This window comes from Trachemys scripta, chromosome 9, assembly GCF_013100865.1.
Source record: "Trachemys scripta elegans isolate TJP31775 chromosome 9, CAS_Tse_1.0, whole genome shotgun sequence".
Lineage (NCBI taxonomy): Eukaryota > Metazoa > Chordata > Testudines > Emydidae > Trachemys > Trachemys scripta.
The window spans coordinates 55174844-55193886 of NC_048306.1; the positions used below are offsets into that span (position 1 = coordinate 55174844).

A 19043-nucleotide genomic window follows, 5' to 3' on the forward strand; every position below is an offset into this window, starting at 1 on the left:
ACATGTTTGGTTGATAAAGATAAAAGCATTGACGTAATATACTTAGCTTTGTGCAAGGCATTTGACTAGGTACTGCATGGCATTTTGATTAAAAAATGAACATGGTACATATTAAAAATGATTATAAACTGATTAACTGACAGGTCTCAAAATTTAATTGTAAATGGGAAACTGTCATCAAGCTGGGTATATTTTCAATGGGGTCCCACAAGGATTGGTCCTTGGCACTACACTATTTAGCATTTAAAATCAATGAACTGGAAGAAAATATCATTCACTGATAAAGTTTACAGATGAGACAGAAATTGGAGGAGTGGTAAATAATGAAGAGGGCAGGTCACTGACAGAGTTTGATCTGGATCGCTTGGTAAACTGGGCGCAAGCAAACAATATGCATTTTATTACGGCTTAATATAAATGTACAGTAGAACCTCAGTTATGAGCACCTCGGGAATGGAGGTTGTTCGTACTCTGAAAAAAACGTTTTGGTGATTCTTTCAAAAGTTTACAACTGAACATTGACTTAATACAGCATTGAAACTTTACTATTCAGAAGAAAAATGCTGCTTTTAACCATCTTATTTTAAATCAAGTAAGTGCAGGAATAGTTTCATTTCCTTGTCAAATATATTTTTTTTAATTTAATCCTTTTATTTTTTTTTTAGTAGTTTACATTTAACACAGTACTGTATTTTTTTTTTTTTTTTTTTGGTTTCTATTGCTGCTGATTGTGCACTTCCAGTTCCAAATGAGGTGTGTGGTTGACTGGTTCAGTTTGTTACTCTGAGGTTCTACTGTATATATTTAGGAACAAAGACTACAAGCCACACTTACAGGATGGGGGATGCTATCCTGGGAAGAAGTGACTCAAACAGATTTGGAGGTCCTGGTGGATAATCAGCTGAACATGAGTTCCCAGTGTGATGCTGTGACCAAACATCTAATAAGGCCCTGGGATACATAAACAGAGAAAACTTGAATAGGACTAGAGAGATTATTTTATCTCTGTATTTGGACTGGTTCACGCTGGAATACTGTGTCCAATTCAGGTGTCCACAATTCAAGAAGGATATTGATAAATTGGAAAAGCTTCAGAGAAGACCCACGAGAATGATTAAAGGATTAGAAAACCTGCCTTCTAATGATGGACTCAAGGAGCTCAATCTATTTAGCTTAACAAAGAGAAGGTGAAGGGGTGACTTGATTACAGTCTATATCTACAAGAAGAATAAATATTTCATCAGTCAGCAGCGAACCAGCTGAGCGGCGAACAGCAGAGGCTAACAGCGGGAGTTTGCCTGGGAGCTGTCCAAGAGGAGGTACGCTAAGTGCTGCATTAGGGGGGCTGTGTTGGTGAGTATCTGAGTGTCTGCTGCTGGGACAGTTGGTCAGTTTGACCGTGTGCTTGATTGCTTGCTTGTTTGTTTGAAAAGTGTGAATTGGGAGTGCTTTGTTCCAGCTGGGCCTTGAGTGGGCCTGACTGGTATATAAGGGCAGTCAGCAGCGAACCAGCTGAGCGGCGAACAGCAGAGGCTAACAGCGGGAGTTTGCCTGGGAGTTCGCGTGGGGAGAGCGCACCGAGGCTTTCATCTGCAGGTTTCTCTGAGTGGTTCCTGCAACAGTTGAGGAAGCTCTTAAGAGGACGGTGATATGGAAGGTGAGCGATCAGCTGTTGTAACCTGCACAGGTTGTGCCATGTTTGTCTTTCTTCCACAGGACAGAAGCGACTTTGTCTGTACAAAGTGCAAGCTGGTCTCCATATTGGAAGAGAAGGTTCGAGGGCTGGAGAAACGAGTATCGACTCTGCGTTGCATAAGGGAAAATGAAGATTTCCTGGACAGACGTCAGGAGATGCTTCTACGGCCGCAATGTTCTGAAGATTCAGAGCAGGCACAGCAGGGACAGAAGGATTGTGAGGAGGTTTGGCAGCATGTGACCTCCAGAAGGAGAAAGAGGAGCGTCCATGCACCAGCAATGGAAATACAGGTGAGCAATCGTTTCCATGTTCTCTCTACAGGTACTAATGCGGAGAATGGACTAGATGACCCATCTGAGGGAAGGGAGCAGAAGGAGACTCCACCGATTGGAAGGCAAAAGATGCACTGTCCTAGGGATGGGGGTTCCACGACCACCACTCCCAAGAGGAGGAGGAGGGTGGTGGTGGTCGGGGACTCCCTCCTCAGGGGGACTGAGTCATCTATCTGCCGCCCCGACTGGGAAAACCGAGAGGTCTGCTGCTTGCCAGGAGCTAGGATACACGACGTGACGGAGAGACTGCCGAGACTCATCAAGCCCTCGGATCGCTACCCCTTCCTGCTTCTCCACGTGGGCACCAATGATACTGCCAAGAATGACCTTGAGCGGATCACTGCAGACTACGTGGCTCTGGGAAGAAGGATAAAGGAGTTTGAGGCGCAAGTGGTGTTCTCGTCCATCCTCCCTGTGCAAGGAAAAGGCCGGGGTAGAGACCGTCGAATCGTGGAAGTCAACGAATGGCTACGCAGGTGGTGTCGGAGAGAAGGCTTTGGATTCTTCGACCATGGGATGGTGTTCCAAGAAGAAGGAGTGCTAGGCAGAGACGGGCTCCACCTAACGAAGAGAGGGAAGAGCATCTTCGCCAGCAGGCTGGCTAACCTAGTGAGGAGGGCTTTAAACTAGGTTCACCGGGGGAAGGAGACCAAAGCCCTGAGGTAAGTGGGGAAATGGGATCCTGGGAGGAAGCACAAGCAGGAGAGCGCAAGAGGGGAGGACTCCTGTCTCATGCTGAGAAAGAGGGACGATCGAGGAGTTATCTTAAGTGCCTATACACAAATGCAAGAAGCCTGGGAAACAAGCAGGGAGAACTGGAAGTCCTGGCACAGTCAGGGAACTATGATGTGATTGGAATAACAGAGACTTGGTGGGATAACTCACATGACTGGAGTACTGTCATGGATGGATATAAACTGTTCAGGAAGGACAGGCAGGGCAGAAAAGGTGGGGGAGTTGCGTTGTATGTAAGAGAGGAGTATGACTGCTCAGAGCTCCGGTATGAAACTGCAGAAAAACCTGAGAGTCTCTGGATAAAGTTGAGAAGTGTGAGCAACAAGGGTGATGTCGTGGTTGGAGTCTGCTATAGACCACCAGACCAGGGGGATGAGGTGGACGAGGCTTTCTTCTGGCAACTAGCAGAAGTTGCTAGATCGCAGGCCCTGGTTCTCATGGGAGACTTTAATCACCCTGATATCTGCTGGGAGAGCAATACAGCGGTGCACAGGCAATCCAGGAAATTTTTGGATATTGTAGGGGACAATTTCCTGGTGCAAGTGCTGGAGGAACCAACTAGGGGCAAAGCTTTTCTTGACCTGCTACTCACAAACAGAGAAGAACTAGTAGGGGAAGCAAAAGTGGATGGGAACCTGGGAGGCAGTGACCATGAGATGGTCGAGTTCAGGATCCTGACACAAGGAAGAAAGGAGAGCAGCAGAATACGGACCCTGGACTTCAGAAAAGCAGACTTTGACTCCCTCAGGGAACAGATGGGCAGGATCCCCTGGGAGAATAACATGAAGGGCAAAGGGGTCCAGGAGAGCTGGCTGTATTTTAAAGAATCCTTATTGAGGTTGCAGGAACAAACCATCCCGATGTGTAGAAAGAATAGTAAATATGGCAGGCGACCAGCTTGGCTAAACAGTGAAATCCTTGCTGATCTTAAACGCAAAAAAGAAGCTTACAAGAAGTGGAAGATTGGACAAATGACCAGGGAGGAGTATAAAAATATTGCTCAGGCATGCAGGAGTGAAATCAGGAAGGCCAAATCACACTTGGAGTTGCAGTTAGCAAGAGATGTTAAGAGTAACAAGAAGGGTTTCTTCAGGTATGTTAGCAACAAGAAGAAAATCAAGGAAAGTGTGGGCCCCTTACTGAATGAGGGAGGCAACCTAGTGACCGAGGATGTGGAAAAAGCTAATGTACTCAATGATTTTTTTGCCTCTGTCTTCACGAACAAGGTCAGCTCCCAGACTGCTGCACTGGGCAGTACAGCATGGGGAGAAGGTGACCAACCCTCTGTGGAGAAAGAAGTGGTTCGGGACTATTTAGAAAAACTGGACGTGCACAAGTCCATGGGACCGGATGCGCTGCATCCGAGGGTGCTAAAGGAGTTGGCGGGTGAGATTGCAGAGCCATTAGCCATTATTTTTGAAAACTCATGGCGATCGGGGGAGGTCCCAGATGACTGGAAAAAGGCTAATGTAGTGCCCATCTTTAAAAAAGGGAAGGAGGAGGATCCGGGGAACTACAGGCCAGTCAGCCTCACCTCAGTCCCTGGAAAAATCATGGAGCAGGTCCTCAAGGAATCAATTATGAAACATTTAGAGGAGAGGAAAGTGATCAGGAACAGTCAGCATGGATTCACGAAGGGGAAGTCGTGCCTGACTAACCTAATTGCCTTCTATGATGAGATAACTGGCTCTGTGGATGAGGGGAAAGCAGTGGATGTGTTATTCCTTGACTTTAGCAAAGCTTTTGATACGGTCTCCCACAGTATTCTTGCCGCGAAGTTAAAGACGTATGGGCTGGATGAATGGACTGTAAGGTGGAAAGAAAGCTGGCTAGATCGTCGGGCTCAACGGGTAGTGATCAATGGCTCCATGTCTAGTTGGCAGCCGGTTTCAAGCGGAGTGCCCCAAGGGTCGGTCCTGGGGCCGGTTTTGTTTAATATCTTTATTAATGATCTGGAGGATGGTGTGGACTGCACTCTCAGCAAGTTTGCAGATGACACTAAACTAGGAGGCGTGGTAGATACACTAGAGGGTAGGGATCGGATACAGAGGGACCTAGACAAATTAGAAGATTGGGCCAAAAAAAACCTGATGAGGTTCAACAAGGACAAGTGCAGAGTCCTGCACTTAGGATGGAAGAATCCCATGCACTGCTACAGACTAGGGACCGAATGGCTAGGTAGCAGTTCTGCAGAAAAGGACCTAGGGGTCACAGTGGACGAGAAGCTGGATATGAGTCAACAGTGTGCTCTTGTTGCCAAGAAGGCTAACGGCATTTTGGGCTGTATAAGTAGGGGCATTGCCAGCAGATCGAGGGACGTGATCGTTCCCCTTTATTCGACATTGGTGAGGCCTCATCTGGAATACTGTGTCCAGTTTTGGGCCCCACACTACAAGAAGGATGTGGAAAAATTGGAAAGAGTCCAGCGGAGGGCAACAAAAATGATTAGGGGTCTGGAGCACATGACTTATGAGGAGAGGCTGAGGGAACTGGGATTGTTTAGTCTCCAGAAGAGAAGAATGAGGGGGGATTTGATAGCAGCCTTCAACTACCTGAAGGGGGGTTCCAAAGAGGATGGAGCTCGGCTGTTCTCAGTGGTGGCAGACGACAGAACAAGGAGCAATGGTCTCAAGTTGCAGTGGGGGAGGTCCAGGTTGGATATCAGGAAAAACTATTTCACTAGGAGGGTGGTGAAACACTGGAATGCGTTACCTAGGGAGGTGGTGGAGTCTCCTTCCTTGGAGGTTTTTAAGGCCCGGCTTGACAAAGCCCTGGCTGGGATGATTTAGCTGGGAATTGGTCCTGCTTTGAGCAGGGGGTTGGACTAGATGACCTCTTGAGGTCCCTTCCAACTCTGATATTCTATGATTCTATGATTCTATGATGGGCTCTTCAGTCTAGCAGAGAAAGGTCTAACACGATCCAGTGACTGGAAGTTGAAGCTAGAGAAATTCAGATCGGAAACAAGAAGTATATTTTTAAAGTTGACAGTAATTAATCATGGGAACAATTTACCAAGGGTCATCGTGGATTCTCCATCACTAACAATTTTTAAATTAAAATTGGATGTTTATCTAAAAGATCTGCTGTAGGAATTATTTTGGGGAAGTTCTATGGCCTGTTCTATACACGAGGTCCCAACTAGGTGATCACAATGGTACCTTTGGCCTTAGAAGCTATGAATCTCACCCAAAACTTGCTTGCAATGTTTCCAACTAAGGCTTGTTGGGATCCCATTTTCATGATTGTAATCAAACTGATTACTTTCTCAGGTGCAGGATAAATGGTTGTCTTTTTGCCTTTCCCTCCCAACATCATTGTTTGTCCCAAGTCAAGATTACCTTTGTGGTTTATTCACTGGTGTGCTGACTGCATAGTGACTTCACATCCTCATGATGACTTTGTATGCAAATGGGGCTTCCATTGTGTTGGCTTACAATGCTTAATTTACATGTGAACCAGGGCAGACAAGTGAATATATCCTTTGACTGGCAGAAACCTTTTGTCAACTCTGCCTTGATTCAGACATTGAGGAACATATTTTATATATTTTTTCCAAACACACACATCCCTTCTTACACAGTATTTGTACATACATTTCACAATGCTATTAATGACCTGTGTAATTGTGACTTTTATTAAAAACCTCACATGACAGTCTTTATGGACAAATACTATGAAAGCAGTGTACTAGGTGTAGTGAATTTGTCAGGCTTGTTAGGAGTTGCTGTTACAGAACAGTGAACCCTTTGCCAGTTGGCATTGAGGGGTTCTTAGGGTCACACTTACCTTCACCATGAATGTGAAATCTGTTAAAGCAGGCGAGTAGACTGCTCCACCAGCACAGGGACCCATGATGAGGGAGATCTGTGGGACTACTCCTGAGCACAGAACATTTCTCTGCAAGAGAAAAGAAGCAACCAATTATAATAAAAATCTCCTGATTCACAAATCCCTAAAAAAGCTTCTAATAGTCACATGTCAAAGGGAAGGAAAAAGAAAGTCATAACATTTAGAAAGATTCCACAAGAATACCCAATGATAGGCAGGAGAGGAACATATATTTTCTCAAATACACTAAATTTTACAATAAAGAAATGACAAGGGAGAAGCAGACAGCCTTTCTGGATGTGAGGAATGGCTAAAGAGTTTTCTGTGCCATCCTTTCTTTTAATTCTGTCTCCTTGGAATGCAGGATCCACACACCTGTATTCTGGACAAAGCTCAACCCCTCATTATAGGACCAGCTGTTTTAGTCACTAGCAACCTTCCCACACTGACAACCGCTCCCTCCACCACCACCGTACTGGCATCAATCCCTCCACCACATAAGCCAAAACTTGTCACCTCCTCAAAAATCATCAGCAATATTTTCATAGTGGAATGGGGCACTAGCTGGGCTCTGCTGAAACACTTTCAGCAGAAACCCTTTGGGTTTCCACATTTCTCATTATTTGCATGAGCACTAAAAGCCTAAAATCGAATGGGCATACGAGGTCTGCAGGAGGAGGCCCAGCTCTGAGACACTGTATGAGGCCTTTCAAAGCATGGCTCCCATCCTATAGTAAGTCTATTGAAGGGCTGGATGAGTGGATTATACTGGGTGGGGTATAGTGGCAGTAGACAGTGGAAAGCAATGTATGTATGTGGGTGGCCCAGGCTGTAGCCGCAGGTAACAGAAAAAGGAGGAAAAATAAAACAAAAAGAGGACACACTGAATCCTGCCACTCTAAGGCTACATCTACACTACACACCACTATCAGCAGAGTGTAGGGTATTTGTGGCTATATGCTGCAGTGAAAAGAAGGCTGCATCCACACTACCGTGTGTCAGTGAAGAGCTCTGGCAGAGGGGAGGCAGAAGGGAAAGGCTTCAGCAGTTCCCCACTGCCAGAGCCTTTTCCCGCTGCCTCTCCCTATCTAGGACATTTCCCTTGCGGCAAGTCTTTCCCTGTGGTGGGGAAATGCTCCAGCGGAGGGGAGATACCAGAGTCGTTCCCCCTGGAGGAGAAGGGCTACAGCAGTGGGGAGTTGGCAGAGCCTTTCCCACCAATGGCAATTCTTATGGTCTTAGAAATAGAGATGTGCACTAATTCTGGATCCAGGGCAATCAGGAATCTCAGTGTGTCAGTGGTTTTAGTTACATTCAAATTCCTGTACTGATCATGGATTTAACACTGATAACTTATTGTTGATGGCAGCATTCATGCCTATCCAGAATAGGACATATCATGAGCTGCTCTTATACTTTTCAATACTCAGATGGGCACTGTGGATTACGATTAGTATTTGCAATCACATGTTGAATTGTGTTAGGACAAGCTGTTCTTTCTACACAATCCCATTGTATGCAGTAATTTCATCTTGATAGTAATTTTATGTTCAATGGTATCTGGTTCGATGGTACATAGCAATTTAATTTCTATAGTGGTGGTACATTCAATGGTTTCATGTTCAACTCAGATACCACTAAAAACAATGAGGATCCTTGAGGCACCTTAGAGACTAACAAATTTATTTGAGCATAAGCTTTTGTGGGCTAGAACCCACTTCATCAGATGCATGGAGTGGAAAAATACAGGAGCAGCTATAAATACATGAAAGGACGGGAGTTGCCTTACCAAGTGTAAGGTCAGTCTAACGAGATAATTAACTAACAGCAGGATACCAAGGGAGGAATAATAACTTTTGAAGTGGTAACGAGAGTGGCCCATTTCTTTTTTTTTTTTTATTAATGGAGATATCCTATCTCCTAGAACTGGAAGGGACCTTGAAAGGTCATCAAGTCCAGCCCCCTGCCTTCACTAGCAGGACCAAGTACCAATTTTGCCCCAGATCCCTAGGTGGCCCCCTCAAGGATTGAACTCACAACCCTGGGTTTAGCAGGCCAATGCTCAAACCACTGAGCTATCCCTCCCCCCGAGCACCCCACGGAACGGCCGGGGGACGGGACGCCATGCAGAACGGGGCACCCCACAGAACAGGCGGGGGATGGGATGCCATGCAGAACGGGGCACCCCATGGAACAGGCCCGGGACAGTTGACAAAAAAATATGGAGATATACCTATCTTATAGAACTGGAAGGGACCCTGAAAGGTCATCGAGTCCAGCCCCCTGCAAGAAGGTGCGAGTAACAGTAGGGGGAAATTAGTATTGGGGAAATTAGGTTTAGGTTTTGTAATGACTCAACCACTCCCAGTCTTTATTCAGGCCTAATCTGATGGTATCCAGTTTGCAAATTAATTCCAGTTTTGCAGTTTCACGTTGGAGTCTGTTTTTGAAACTTTTTTGTTGAAGAATTGCAACTTTTAGGTCTGTTATTGAGTGATACCACTGAATATAAAGAGGTACTTTCTCAAGCTGCATTTTGTGTTTCTCATTTGAACTTGTCAGGTATTTTCAGATGTGGGCAGTACTTGCATCATATTTACTTCAAACTCCTCTTATAGAATTGTAGAACTGGAAAGGACCTCGAGAGGTCATCTAGTCCAGTCCCTTGCACTCATGGCAGTACTAAGTATTATCTAGAACATTTGTGACAGGCGTTTGTCTAGCCTGCCCTTAAAAACCTCCAATGATGGAGATTCCACAATCTCCGTAGGCAATTTATTCCAGTGCTTAACCACGCTGACAGTTAGGAAGTTTTTCCTAATGTCCAACCTGAACCTCCCTTTGCTGCAATTTAAGCCCATTGCTTCTTGTCCTATCCTCAGAGGTTAAGAAGAACAATTATTTCCCCTCCTCTGTGTAACAACCTTTTATGTACTTGAAAACTGTTATGTCCCCTCTCAGTCTTCTCTTTTCCAGACTAAATAAACTCAATTTTTTTAATCTTCCCTCATAGGTCATGTTTTCTAGACCTTTAATCATTTTTGTTCTTCTCTGGACTTAATCCAATTTGTCTACATCTTTCCTGAAATGTGACACTCAGAACTGGACACAATACTCCAGTTGAGGCGTAAGTAGCACTGAGTAGAAAAGAAGAATTACTTCTTGTGTCTTGCAACACTCCTGCTGATACATCCCAGAATGATGTTTGCTTTTTTTATTTTGCGAAGGTGTTATACTGTTGACTCATATTTAGCTTGTGATCCACTATGACACCCAGATCCTTTTCTGCAGTACTTCTTCCTATGAAGTCATTTCCCGTTTTGTATGTGTGCAACTGATTGTTCCTTCCTAAATGGAGCACTTTGCATTTGTCCTTACTGAATTTCATCCTATTTACTTCAGACCATTTCTCAGTTTGTCCAGTTCATTTTGAATTTTAATCCTATCCGCCAAAGCACTTGCAACCCCTCCTAGCTTGGTATTGTCTGCAAACTTTATAAGTGTACTCTCCATGCCATTATCTAAATCACTGATGAAGATTTAGATGAACAAAATTGGACCCAGGACTGATACCTGTGGGACCCCACTTGATATGCCCTTCCAGCTTGACTGTGAACAACTGATGATACTCTCTGGGAACCGTCCTCCAACCAGTTATGCACCCACCTTATAGTAGCTCCATCTAGGTAGTATTTTCCTAGTTTATTTATGAGAGGGTCATGTGAGACAGCATCAGAAGCCTTACTAAAGTCAAGATATACAACATCTACTGCTTCACTCAATCCACAAAGGCTTGTTACCCTGTCAAAGAAAGCTATTAGGTTGGTTTGATATGACTTGTTCTTGACAAAGCCATGCCGACTGTTAATTATCACCTCATCTTCTAGGTGTCTGCAAATTGATTGCTTGATTATTTGCTCCATTATCTTTCTGAGTACTGAAGTTAAGCTGACTGGTCTCTAATTTCCCGGGTTGTCCTTATTCCCCTCTTTATAGATTGGTACTATATTTGGCCTTTTCCAGTCCTCTGGAATCTCTCCTGTCTTCTATGACTTTTCAAAGATAATTGCTAATGGCTTAAATATCATCTCAGTCAGCTCCTTGAGTATTCTAGGATGTATTTCATCAGGTCCTGGTGACTTGAAGACATCTAACTTGTCTATGTAATTTTTAACTTGTTCTTTCCCTATTTTAGCCTCTGATCCTACCTCATTTTCACTGGCATTCACTTTGTTAGACATCAAATCACTCATAATCTTTTTGGTAAAAACTGAAACAAAAAAGTCATTTAGCACTTCTGCCATTTTCACATTTTCAGTTATTGTTTCCCTCCCCCCTCATTGAGTACGGTGCCTACTCTGACCTCGGTCTTCCTCTTGGTTCTAATATATTGTAGAATGTCTCTTCCTGCATCTCTTTGCTTTTACCGTTTACAGAGGCACTTGAAAGAGTGTCTGCTATAAGATGCTCCTTGCCACATTTGTATTCAATAACTATGAACAAGAAGAAACTGACTAGATTCCAGGTCAGAGGTGAGGATGTGCACAATTATGATTAGGGAGTGTCATGCACTGCCAAGCTAGGGAACAAAGCCTTAACAGCTAGGCTAGCTCCACCTGTATGATACAAGGAAGCAGAGATCCAGGAGTAGATCTCATTTAAAGAAAGTTCTGCTTTTCGGACCTACATTCCAGCATATACATGGGAATCTAGACCTTAATGTGACTCAGAAGGTATTTTATTATATTTAGTAAATTGTCCCTTCCTCTCTTCTAATTTAAAAATCCATTGTATAATAATAACAAATCTTATATAGTGTTTTTCATCAGTAGATCTCATCTAATAGGCCACTTACCAAGAAGATATCAGCATAGCCAGCCAAAGACTCTACTCCTTCCTGGATACGGGCTCCTCCAGAGTCATTCAACCCAATTACAGGAGCCCCAACCATGACAGCCTGATCCATGATCTGGAGATAAACACACAAACTGCTGATTAGACAAGATGAACAATCACTACCAGCCCAGCTCAAGCTGAAAATCGCCACAGGTAAATTAAACTTACTATTGTGCCTTTGCCCCACCAAAATCTCCAACAAAGTAAAATTACTACATATTCCACACAAAAATTATGAAGTTACAAAGGGAACTGCCCAAAAGTCAGGGAATGCCACAATTAAAGTCACGTGTGTAACCTTAACTCTGCCCTTTGGTGTATGGATTATCATAGTATTCAATTACATGATCAGTTACAACCTTTGGTCTCGTTCTGTATGCAAATTAAATGGTTCATATTCAGTGAGTCAGTGGTTCAATATTTTTATCCTCAGTGTTCATGAGAGTCCCCTGCCTCACAGTGCATCATCCAACCTGGGCTGAATGCAAGCGCCCCCTGCCTTATCTTCTACGTACACACTGCCTTGCAGTGCTCACTGCCCAGCCTATGCAATAAATATGGCACGATCATGTAATTAGACCCCATGTTGTAAACACACACAAGGGAGAAGTGAATAATAAATTTTAACTATATTAAGAACTGACCAGGAAAAGAAATAATGTACAAAAATAGAAGATGACAAGGGCTGAATAAGAGCAGTGATGTATTCTTCTGGGCCAGTTGATTCCCAAAGCACTGACAGCAACTTTCAACTTGCTAACAACATACAGCAGAGTCCAAGCCAGGTGGATTTGATTTCAATCAAATTGATTTAAACCATGATTTAAATCATTAGTCAGGAAGACTAATTTAATCATGGTTTTCTACATAAAAGTGCATTCTTGTTGGTTGTTATAACCTTAATACATACTCTTTACAACTCAGAGATAGATCTAGGTTTCATTTTTAGAAGATACACACTATACATTTTTAAACAGTGATTTATTTTGAAAACTTTTCAGATTAGTTTTACAGCTATATCAGAAAATGAATGATTGTTTGGTTATTTCATTTACCAAAGGTAATTGAAGCAGATATTTATGAAGTCATTTGAAGGTGAGCTATCTCCAATTCAATTCAATCATTAATATTTGGAGGATTTTCTTGCCATGCTGTATTAGGAGGAGAACATCACCAGACAGACATTTAAATTGTTTTATTTAACTAAAACAACGTTATGTATTCTGGATTTTTTTCTTCAACAGCAAACATATAATATTTTAACAAAACAAGCACATGTCCCTCGCTTCTCACATTTATCTCCAGACTTCTTCTCCTTGTCCAGATCTATTCTGCCCCCAACAATCTTCTATTCATTGAAACTTTTTGAAACTTTGCACTTTTAGAGAGAGGTAAGGGATTGACTCTGTGTACACAAATTTGCAGAGGGACAATAGAGTTGAGGTCTGTTATTTCTCACCTCTATATATTATTTATTTATTTTAAAACATTTTTGCTGTTAACAACCATGTTACCTCTGAAAACACAAATCCACAGTTTGAGAACTAAGCATCTCTGATGGTATCTTCTAGACTGAGCATTGAGTCCCATTGGGTAGATAGAAAGATTAACCTAAATAATCTATACAGAAGCCTGTGGAACCCCATAAGATTGGGTACCTAATCCATGAACTATTGGAACTCATTTACAAAACTTTTCTTAAACATTACTTGAATATATTGTCTCATACTATAGAATCAGAATTTATATTCCCTATTCCATGATGAGATATCTTTGAACTATAATGTATCTTAATTAAAACTATCTTTAGCTAAAATTCTTTTTGAGGAAAAAAATATCAAAAATCCGATTTAAATTAAAAAAAAAAAAAATCGGTCTTTTTTTCATTTTATTTTTTTTAAAACTTTGATTTTTATCCACCCTTGTCCAAGCCATTCTCAGATCTGGTTACTCAAGGCAGTAGCACAACATATTGCCAGAGAGGCACTGGCAACTTGCTCTTTTTTCCTCTAAAATGTTTACCTTGCAGATCTTTTGGGCGTGAGCACCAGACAAACTCCCTCCAAATACAGTAAAATCCTGGAAGAAAAACAAATTTTAAAATTGCGCCTAGAAACAGTTCAATTGCCAAATAAAATTATATCCTTGCGTTAGTCTTTTCTAGATAGTGTTGGGGTCATACACTTGAGACCTGATCCTCTTTCTCAGTTACATTGGTATAAATCAGTAGTAACTCCAGTAGAGTTACTCTGGCATAGAACTAATGTGAGATCAGAATCTGACCTTGCATTCTGAGATTTATGCAGCCTAGACTGACCTCTGTTTTCTAGAATGAGGATATCCCTAGAAAGCAATTCTCAAATCAACCTGAAAACTTGCCTCACCCTGATGTGAACTGTTGCTACTGAACAGTAAACTTTAATTCTGTCAGGACAAGTCTATAGGCGACTGCTCCAGTTCTGCCGCTCCCGTGTACAGTGTCTTCCCAACAGCCAGTAGAAGCAGCAGTGTTACTTGACATAAGCTAGTTAGTTTCCCACTCCCCACCTGAGCTATGGAGACAATCTGAGCCAGATTATCACAGGCACAATCCTATACTGCTGCTAGGTGTGAGAGATGAGTTGAGCAAGGATCTCATCTTTGACTTCACTCCCTGTAACAGCATCAAGGATCACACTTGTGTTGCTCATGAAGAAAGGGTTTCCCCAAGCCTAGAAAGTTCAGTAAAAATGACTACCTGCACGTCAGTTTCAGAGGGACGTAACTAGAGTTTCAGGCCCCAAGACATGATGCAAAAGCAAACTCTTCACCCCCCCTCCCCATCCCACTGTATTTCCACCCGTGTTTCCCCTCCCATTCTATTTTATTTTGCTTTCCCATCTCCATTCCTCATCACCTTGATTATTAATCAGGCTCTTGGTTTTCCTCAAAAATACAACTTTTTGCACATCAGACATCTATTTTGTGTGTATTATACCATTAAACTTTACATTAAAAATAATTTATGAATGTACTGTGTCTCCCTTGCTTTTATTTTCTCTCCCTTTCAACAAGAGTATCTTTTCCTCTTTTACTATCATTGTCTGTATTACAGTAGCACCTCGAGACCCCAGCTGTGATCAGGACCCTATTGCACTAGGAAACAGCAAGATGTAAACACACATAACAAGATATGGCCCCGGCCCCAAAGAGCTTACAACCTAAATAAAACAAGTCAAACGAAGTGGGAAAGGGAAAACAGAGGCACAGAGAGAAGTGACTTGCCCAAGCTCGCACAGTAATGACTCTTCTGGCTAAGGTAATTATCACAGGGTGACTGAGCCCCATTAATGGAGAGGGTCTCAGTCCTCTTCTGACTGAACAGGTGCACCCTGGCTGGTCCTGGTTAGGTGGAGGGACAGCACCTGGGAACAGGAGCTACATAAGGAGGCTTGGGAGCTAGGAAAAAGGAGAGACCGAACAGAAGCAGGGAGGCATGGACAGCACAAGATGGAGACTCTGGAGCCAGAAGTGTGGCAGGGAGCTGGGAAACAACCCAGGATGGACATGAGTCTTATTTAGCCCAGGGCAGGCAGCCATTGGTTGTGTTATTGCTTCATTTGAACCTTTGGATGCCATTAGAGCACAATGGGGATAAACCCAGGATCGCTCAGTTTAAAGGAAGATTGAGAGTGAAAAAGGATGCTGAGACAGAGCTGTCTGAGTTACAAGATGGGAATTCACTACTAATGTCTTTGAGACATGTATAATAATCAACTACCCCATGACAAAGGTGTTCTGAGCCCGAGAGTGTTTTGGAGAAGTACCAGGAGGGACCCTGGGGGAGGGACTGAGGCTGGGAGCCTGCAGGGCAACTTCCTGTCACGAGGGGACACCCAAGGAAGGCCTGGCCTGTTACAGTGATAGTTTATCTTTACTGTCAAATATAGACATCAATTAAGGTTTAGTCAATGCTTTTATAACTAGATTTAAGACTTCTTGTGATAATTGGGCCTACAAATTTACCCTAATTGTGAGATTAGCTGTGAAAAGTGAGTGTAAATTCACGAGATGTCACAATCACTTATCACAACAAACGTTGATGGGAAAAGGTGCAAAAGCGAGACAGAAAGACTGCATTAATCTAGACAAAAAGGCCTCATGATATAACCCAAGGACTGTGTTGACACCATGATTGGTAAACAAGAAAAGTGTGGAACCAAAAATTAATGAGCCAAAATGGGTGTCGAAAACTAGGTTGAATATGTTGACCTCACTAGGCATCACCCTAGGTAACTCGGGAGGGTGAAAGGCCACTAAGTGTCAATGAAGACCTTCCTGCACTAGGCCTAAGTGAACCAAACTCTATCCTTCCATGTTTAAACTCTAATCAACCTCAAAAGCCAGGTGCAATTGGAATATGTAAGCAACCAGTTATCTGTGTGCAACCCCCTGCTCAAGCGGTAATAATGAGGCCTGCATGTTTCTGGCTGAAGGGAAAAAGGACAAGATAACGGTTTAAAGAAGTTACTAACAAGCTAGGCTTATAGAAGCCAAGAATGACTTAACTGCTTAAATGCAATCGTTATTTGCTTAGTAACTATTACCAGGGACGGGAGGGGTAGAGGGAGGAATGGGGGGGGGGGGAGAAAGGGGGGGGTAAGGGGGGAAGGGGGGGGGGCTTAACTGCAAAATGTATAAAAAAAAGAAAAACTGTTTCTGTTAGTGTGCTTGATCTGAGACGTGCCTGTCTCCTAGCACCGCTTTGGGATCCCAAATAAACTTTGTTTGCTTCTCCCCCTGATGTGTTTATTGGCGCGAAGCACACCGGGCAACAAACCCCGCTGTTGCTTTGCCTCGGGCACTCTGTGCTGGCAACAAATAGGTGGACAAAATAATGAGGAGAACGGGATATTTTGCCCTTTGGGGGTTTTTTAAAGAAAGAGGCTTTGGGGAGAAAAACTAGCTACTGGAGCGAGCTTCACCATTATGGCTGCCACCTCCACCATTTATTGGGACTCTGGATTTTTTTTGTCCCAAGTTTGAAAAGTGTCTGACCAGACCAAAAGAACCCAAATGACTTTGCCACCCCCACCAGCTCCAGCTGAATCCCAAACACCATCTGGGATGTGCAACTGTTTCCCTATTCCATGTGTTCTCCCCCCAACCTTATTTTTTCTTCTTTCCTGGCCGTCTCTTTAGTCCCTCTGTCTAGTAAGAATCTAATAAGACTATATTTTGCAATACTGCTGTAAGCCTGTGACCTGGAAGAGGCAACTAAAAGCAATGCCCTAAAAACCTCGATGCTGGTTCAAGTTTGCCAAGTTTTGGGGTGGCTTTTAAGAACCTGTGCTGTGCCTGTGTTTTTTCAGCAGTAAGATTGCAACTAAGAGTCAACTCCAGAGACAGACGCTGAAATTCTCTATCTTTACTATTCTCTCTTTCTTTTGTATGTTCGCCTTGTTTTGTCTTCTAAGGACACTAGAAGGTTTTAAAAAACCCGAACTTTAAAACAATTGTTAAAAGGATATTTAATGGTGTATTTGCCATGGTAATAAGCAGGCTGAGGTCTCTTTATACCAAACCCTGAACTTTGTTTGACGCACTTTAATGCTGGACAGTGAGTGGCTTATGTTAGCACCTTTGTCTCTTTGGGCCCCTTTATTCCATCTAAATTAATACAACATGTTTGCTGTCCCTGAGTAAGCCTAAAGGATTAAATACATGCTGAGAAGGTTTCAAAGTTAGTTTAAAAGAAAAGCTTGTTTAAAATCCTTAAATGTGTAAAGTTATTTAAAATAAGCCTTCAAAGTAAGCTGTTAATGTTTTTAACTTAAAAAAAATTGTTTTAAATTGTTAATTGTTTTAAAGGTTCAGGGTTTTTTTTTAAATATTTTAACAAATGTTTTGTTTTGGTTTTTTTCTTTTCTTTTAAAGTTTGTTGTTCCTGTCATTAGTAATAATTTAGAAGGTTTAATAAAAAGATATTTTTAAGAGGGGGAAAAAAAGTGGCAAAAATGAAGTTTTAAATATTAAAGATTAAGTTGCTAAAGCAGCCCTTTACTAAAACAACTCCAAGGGTAACCCTCCTTCTCCCCATTGTTAACAAAACGCCATCTGCATTAATTGTAAATTAAATTTCAAACCACCACAACCAAAGACTATTGCAGCACCAAACCCTTTTGTGACTGGTTTTTGGTTTAGCAATTTGCTATATTTTTCCCCTGTTTTGTTTTTGATGTCAATAACTGTAGCTGTTTTGTGCACGTAACACAGCACAGGGCTAGTATTGCAGGTTATATCTCCATTATAGGCTGAGGTGCTACAATGGCCATGTTGTTCTCACAAATGTTGGTGGCGAAACAGATGGGTAAGGTCTGTAACAGACTAAAAAGCTGGAGAATTTGTACCTCCTTTGGGTGTTGCAAATAGTTCATGAATGCAAAAGTGGTTCCAAAGAAAATCATTTTGTTGCTTCTTTTTAAAGAAGGCAACACACTTAGCTGAAAATGTCATCAGGGCTAAAAATTTTCTCCGAGTAAGCTATTTTAACCATTAGATGCATAAAATTTTCAGTTTGTGTAAATGTACAGGTTTAACTATGTAAGCAGTGCAAAACAAAATCGTGGGGAGGGGTTTCATCTTTACCCATCCTGGATGTACAGCCAAGGAAATAATAAAAACTGGTTTGTTCTCAAACATCTTACAAACATATAACAGGAGCAGTTTTAAGTTTTGTTTTTAGAGACAAAGTGAGTCGTAAGCTCTTAAACGCTGTTAACATTTAAAAGTCTTATCTGTACTTTTTGTAATATTTAATCAAGTAAAATTTCTAAATCCCAGTTTTGGAATAAGAAATTTGCAAATGGTAAAATATAACTACATATACTCTATCATAAGCTGGTTCGTTTATAAGCCAACCCCCCCAAGATGGATAAGTAAAAATGGAAAATTTGTATTACCCGTTCATAAGCCGACCCTATAATTCAGGGGTCAGCAAACTTTGGTTCCTGGGCCATCAGGATTAGCCGCTGGTGGGCCGAGATGGTTTGTTTACCTCGAGCATCCACAGGCACAGAGGTAAACCTAAGTAAACAGTGTCCCGGCCAGTGGTGTAGCCAGGTTTTACCAGCAAGGGGAGCTAACACATTAAAAAAAAGCGCTGAAGCAGCGAAGAGGAAAAAAAAAAAGAAAAACCCAAGTCTTGCTGCTGAAGACTGAAGGACTTGCCGCCAAACACCCGGAGTGGCTGAAGGACCCGCTACCGAATTGCTGCCGAAGACCCGGACTGCTGGGGTGAGTGTACAAATTAAAAAGGTGCCACTTTTGGGGAAGGTGCTCAGTGGGGAGCGGCCACTCCCCCCCCCCAGCTATGCTACTGGTCCCGGGGCGCCAGCTGCTTACCCTGACGGGCCGGGAAAGCAACTGGTGGGGAAATTTTTTGGCAGGGGAGAAGCTGTGAGTCAGGGGAGTAACCCCTGTGACCATCCCCCACATGACCCCACCCCTACCCCAGGACCCTCACACTCTTCCCATCCCATCCCTTCCCACCTTATCTGGGGAGGGCCAGGGGA

At 42.8% G+C, this 19043-nt stretch overlaps 1 protein-coding gene across 1 annotated transcript in view; it reads right to left on the bottom strand.

Moving 5' to 3' along the window:
* Positions 1-19043, bottom strand: part of PCCB (propionyl-CoA carboxylase subunit beta) — a 70088-nt gene that overhangs the window by 35858 nt on the left and 15187 nt on the right. Inside the window, 3 exon segments of the mRNA XM_034781028.1 lie at positions 6553-6663; positions 11450-11563; positions 13513-13569. Of these exon segments, the coding sequence (XP_034636919.1) occupies positions 6553-6663; positions 11450-11563; positions 13513-13569 (282 nt within the window).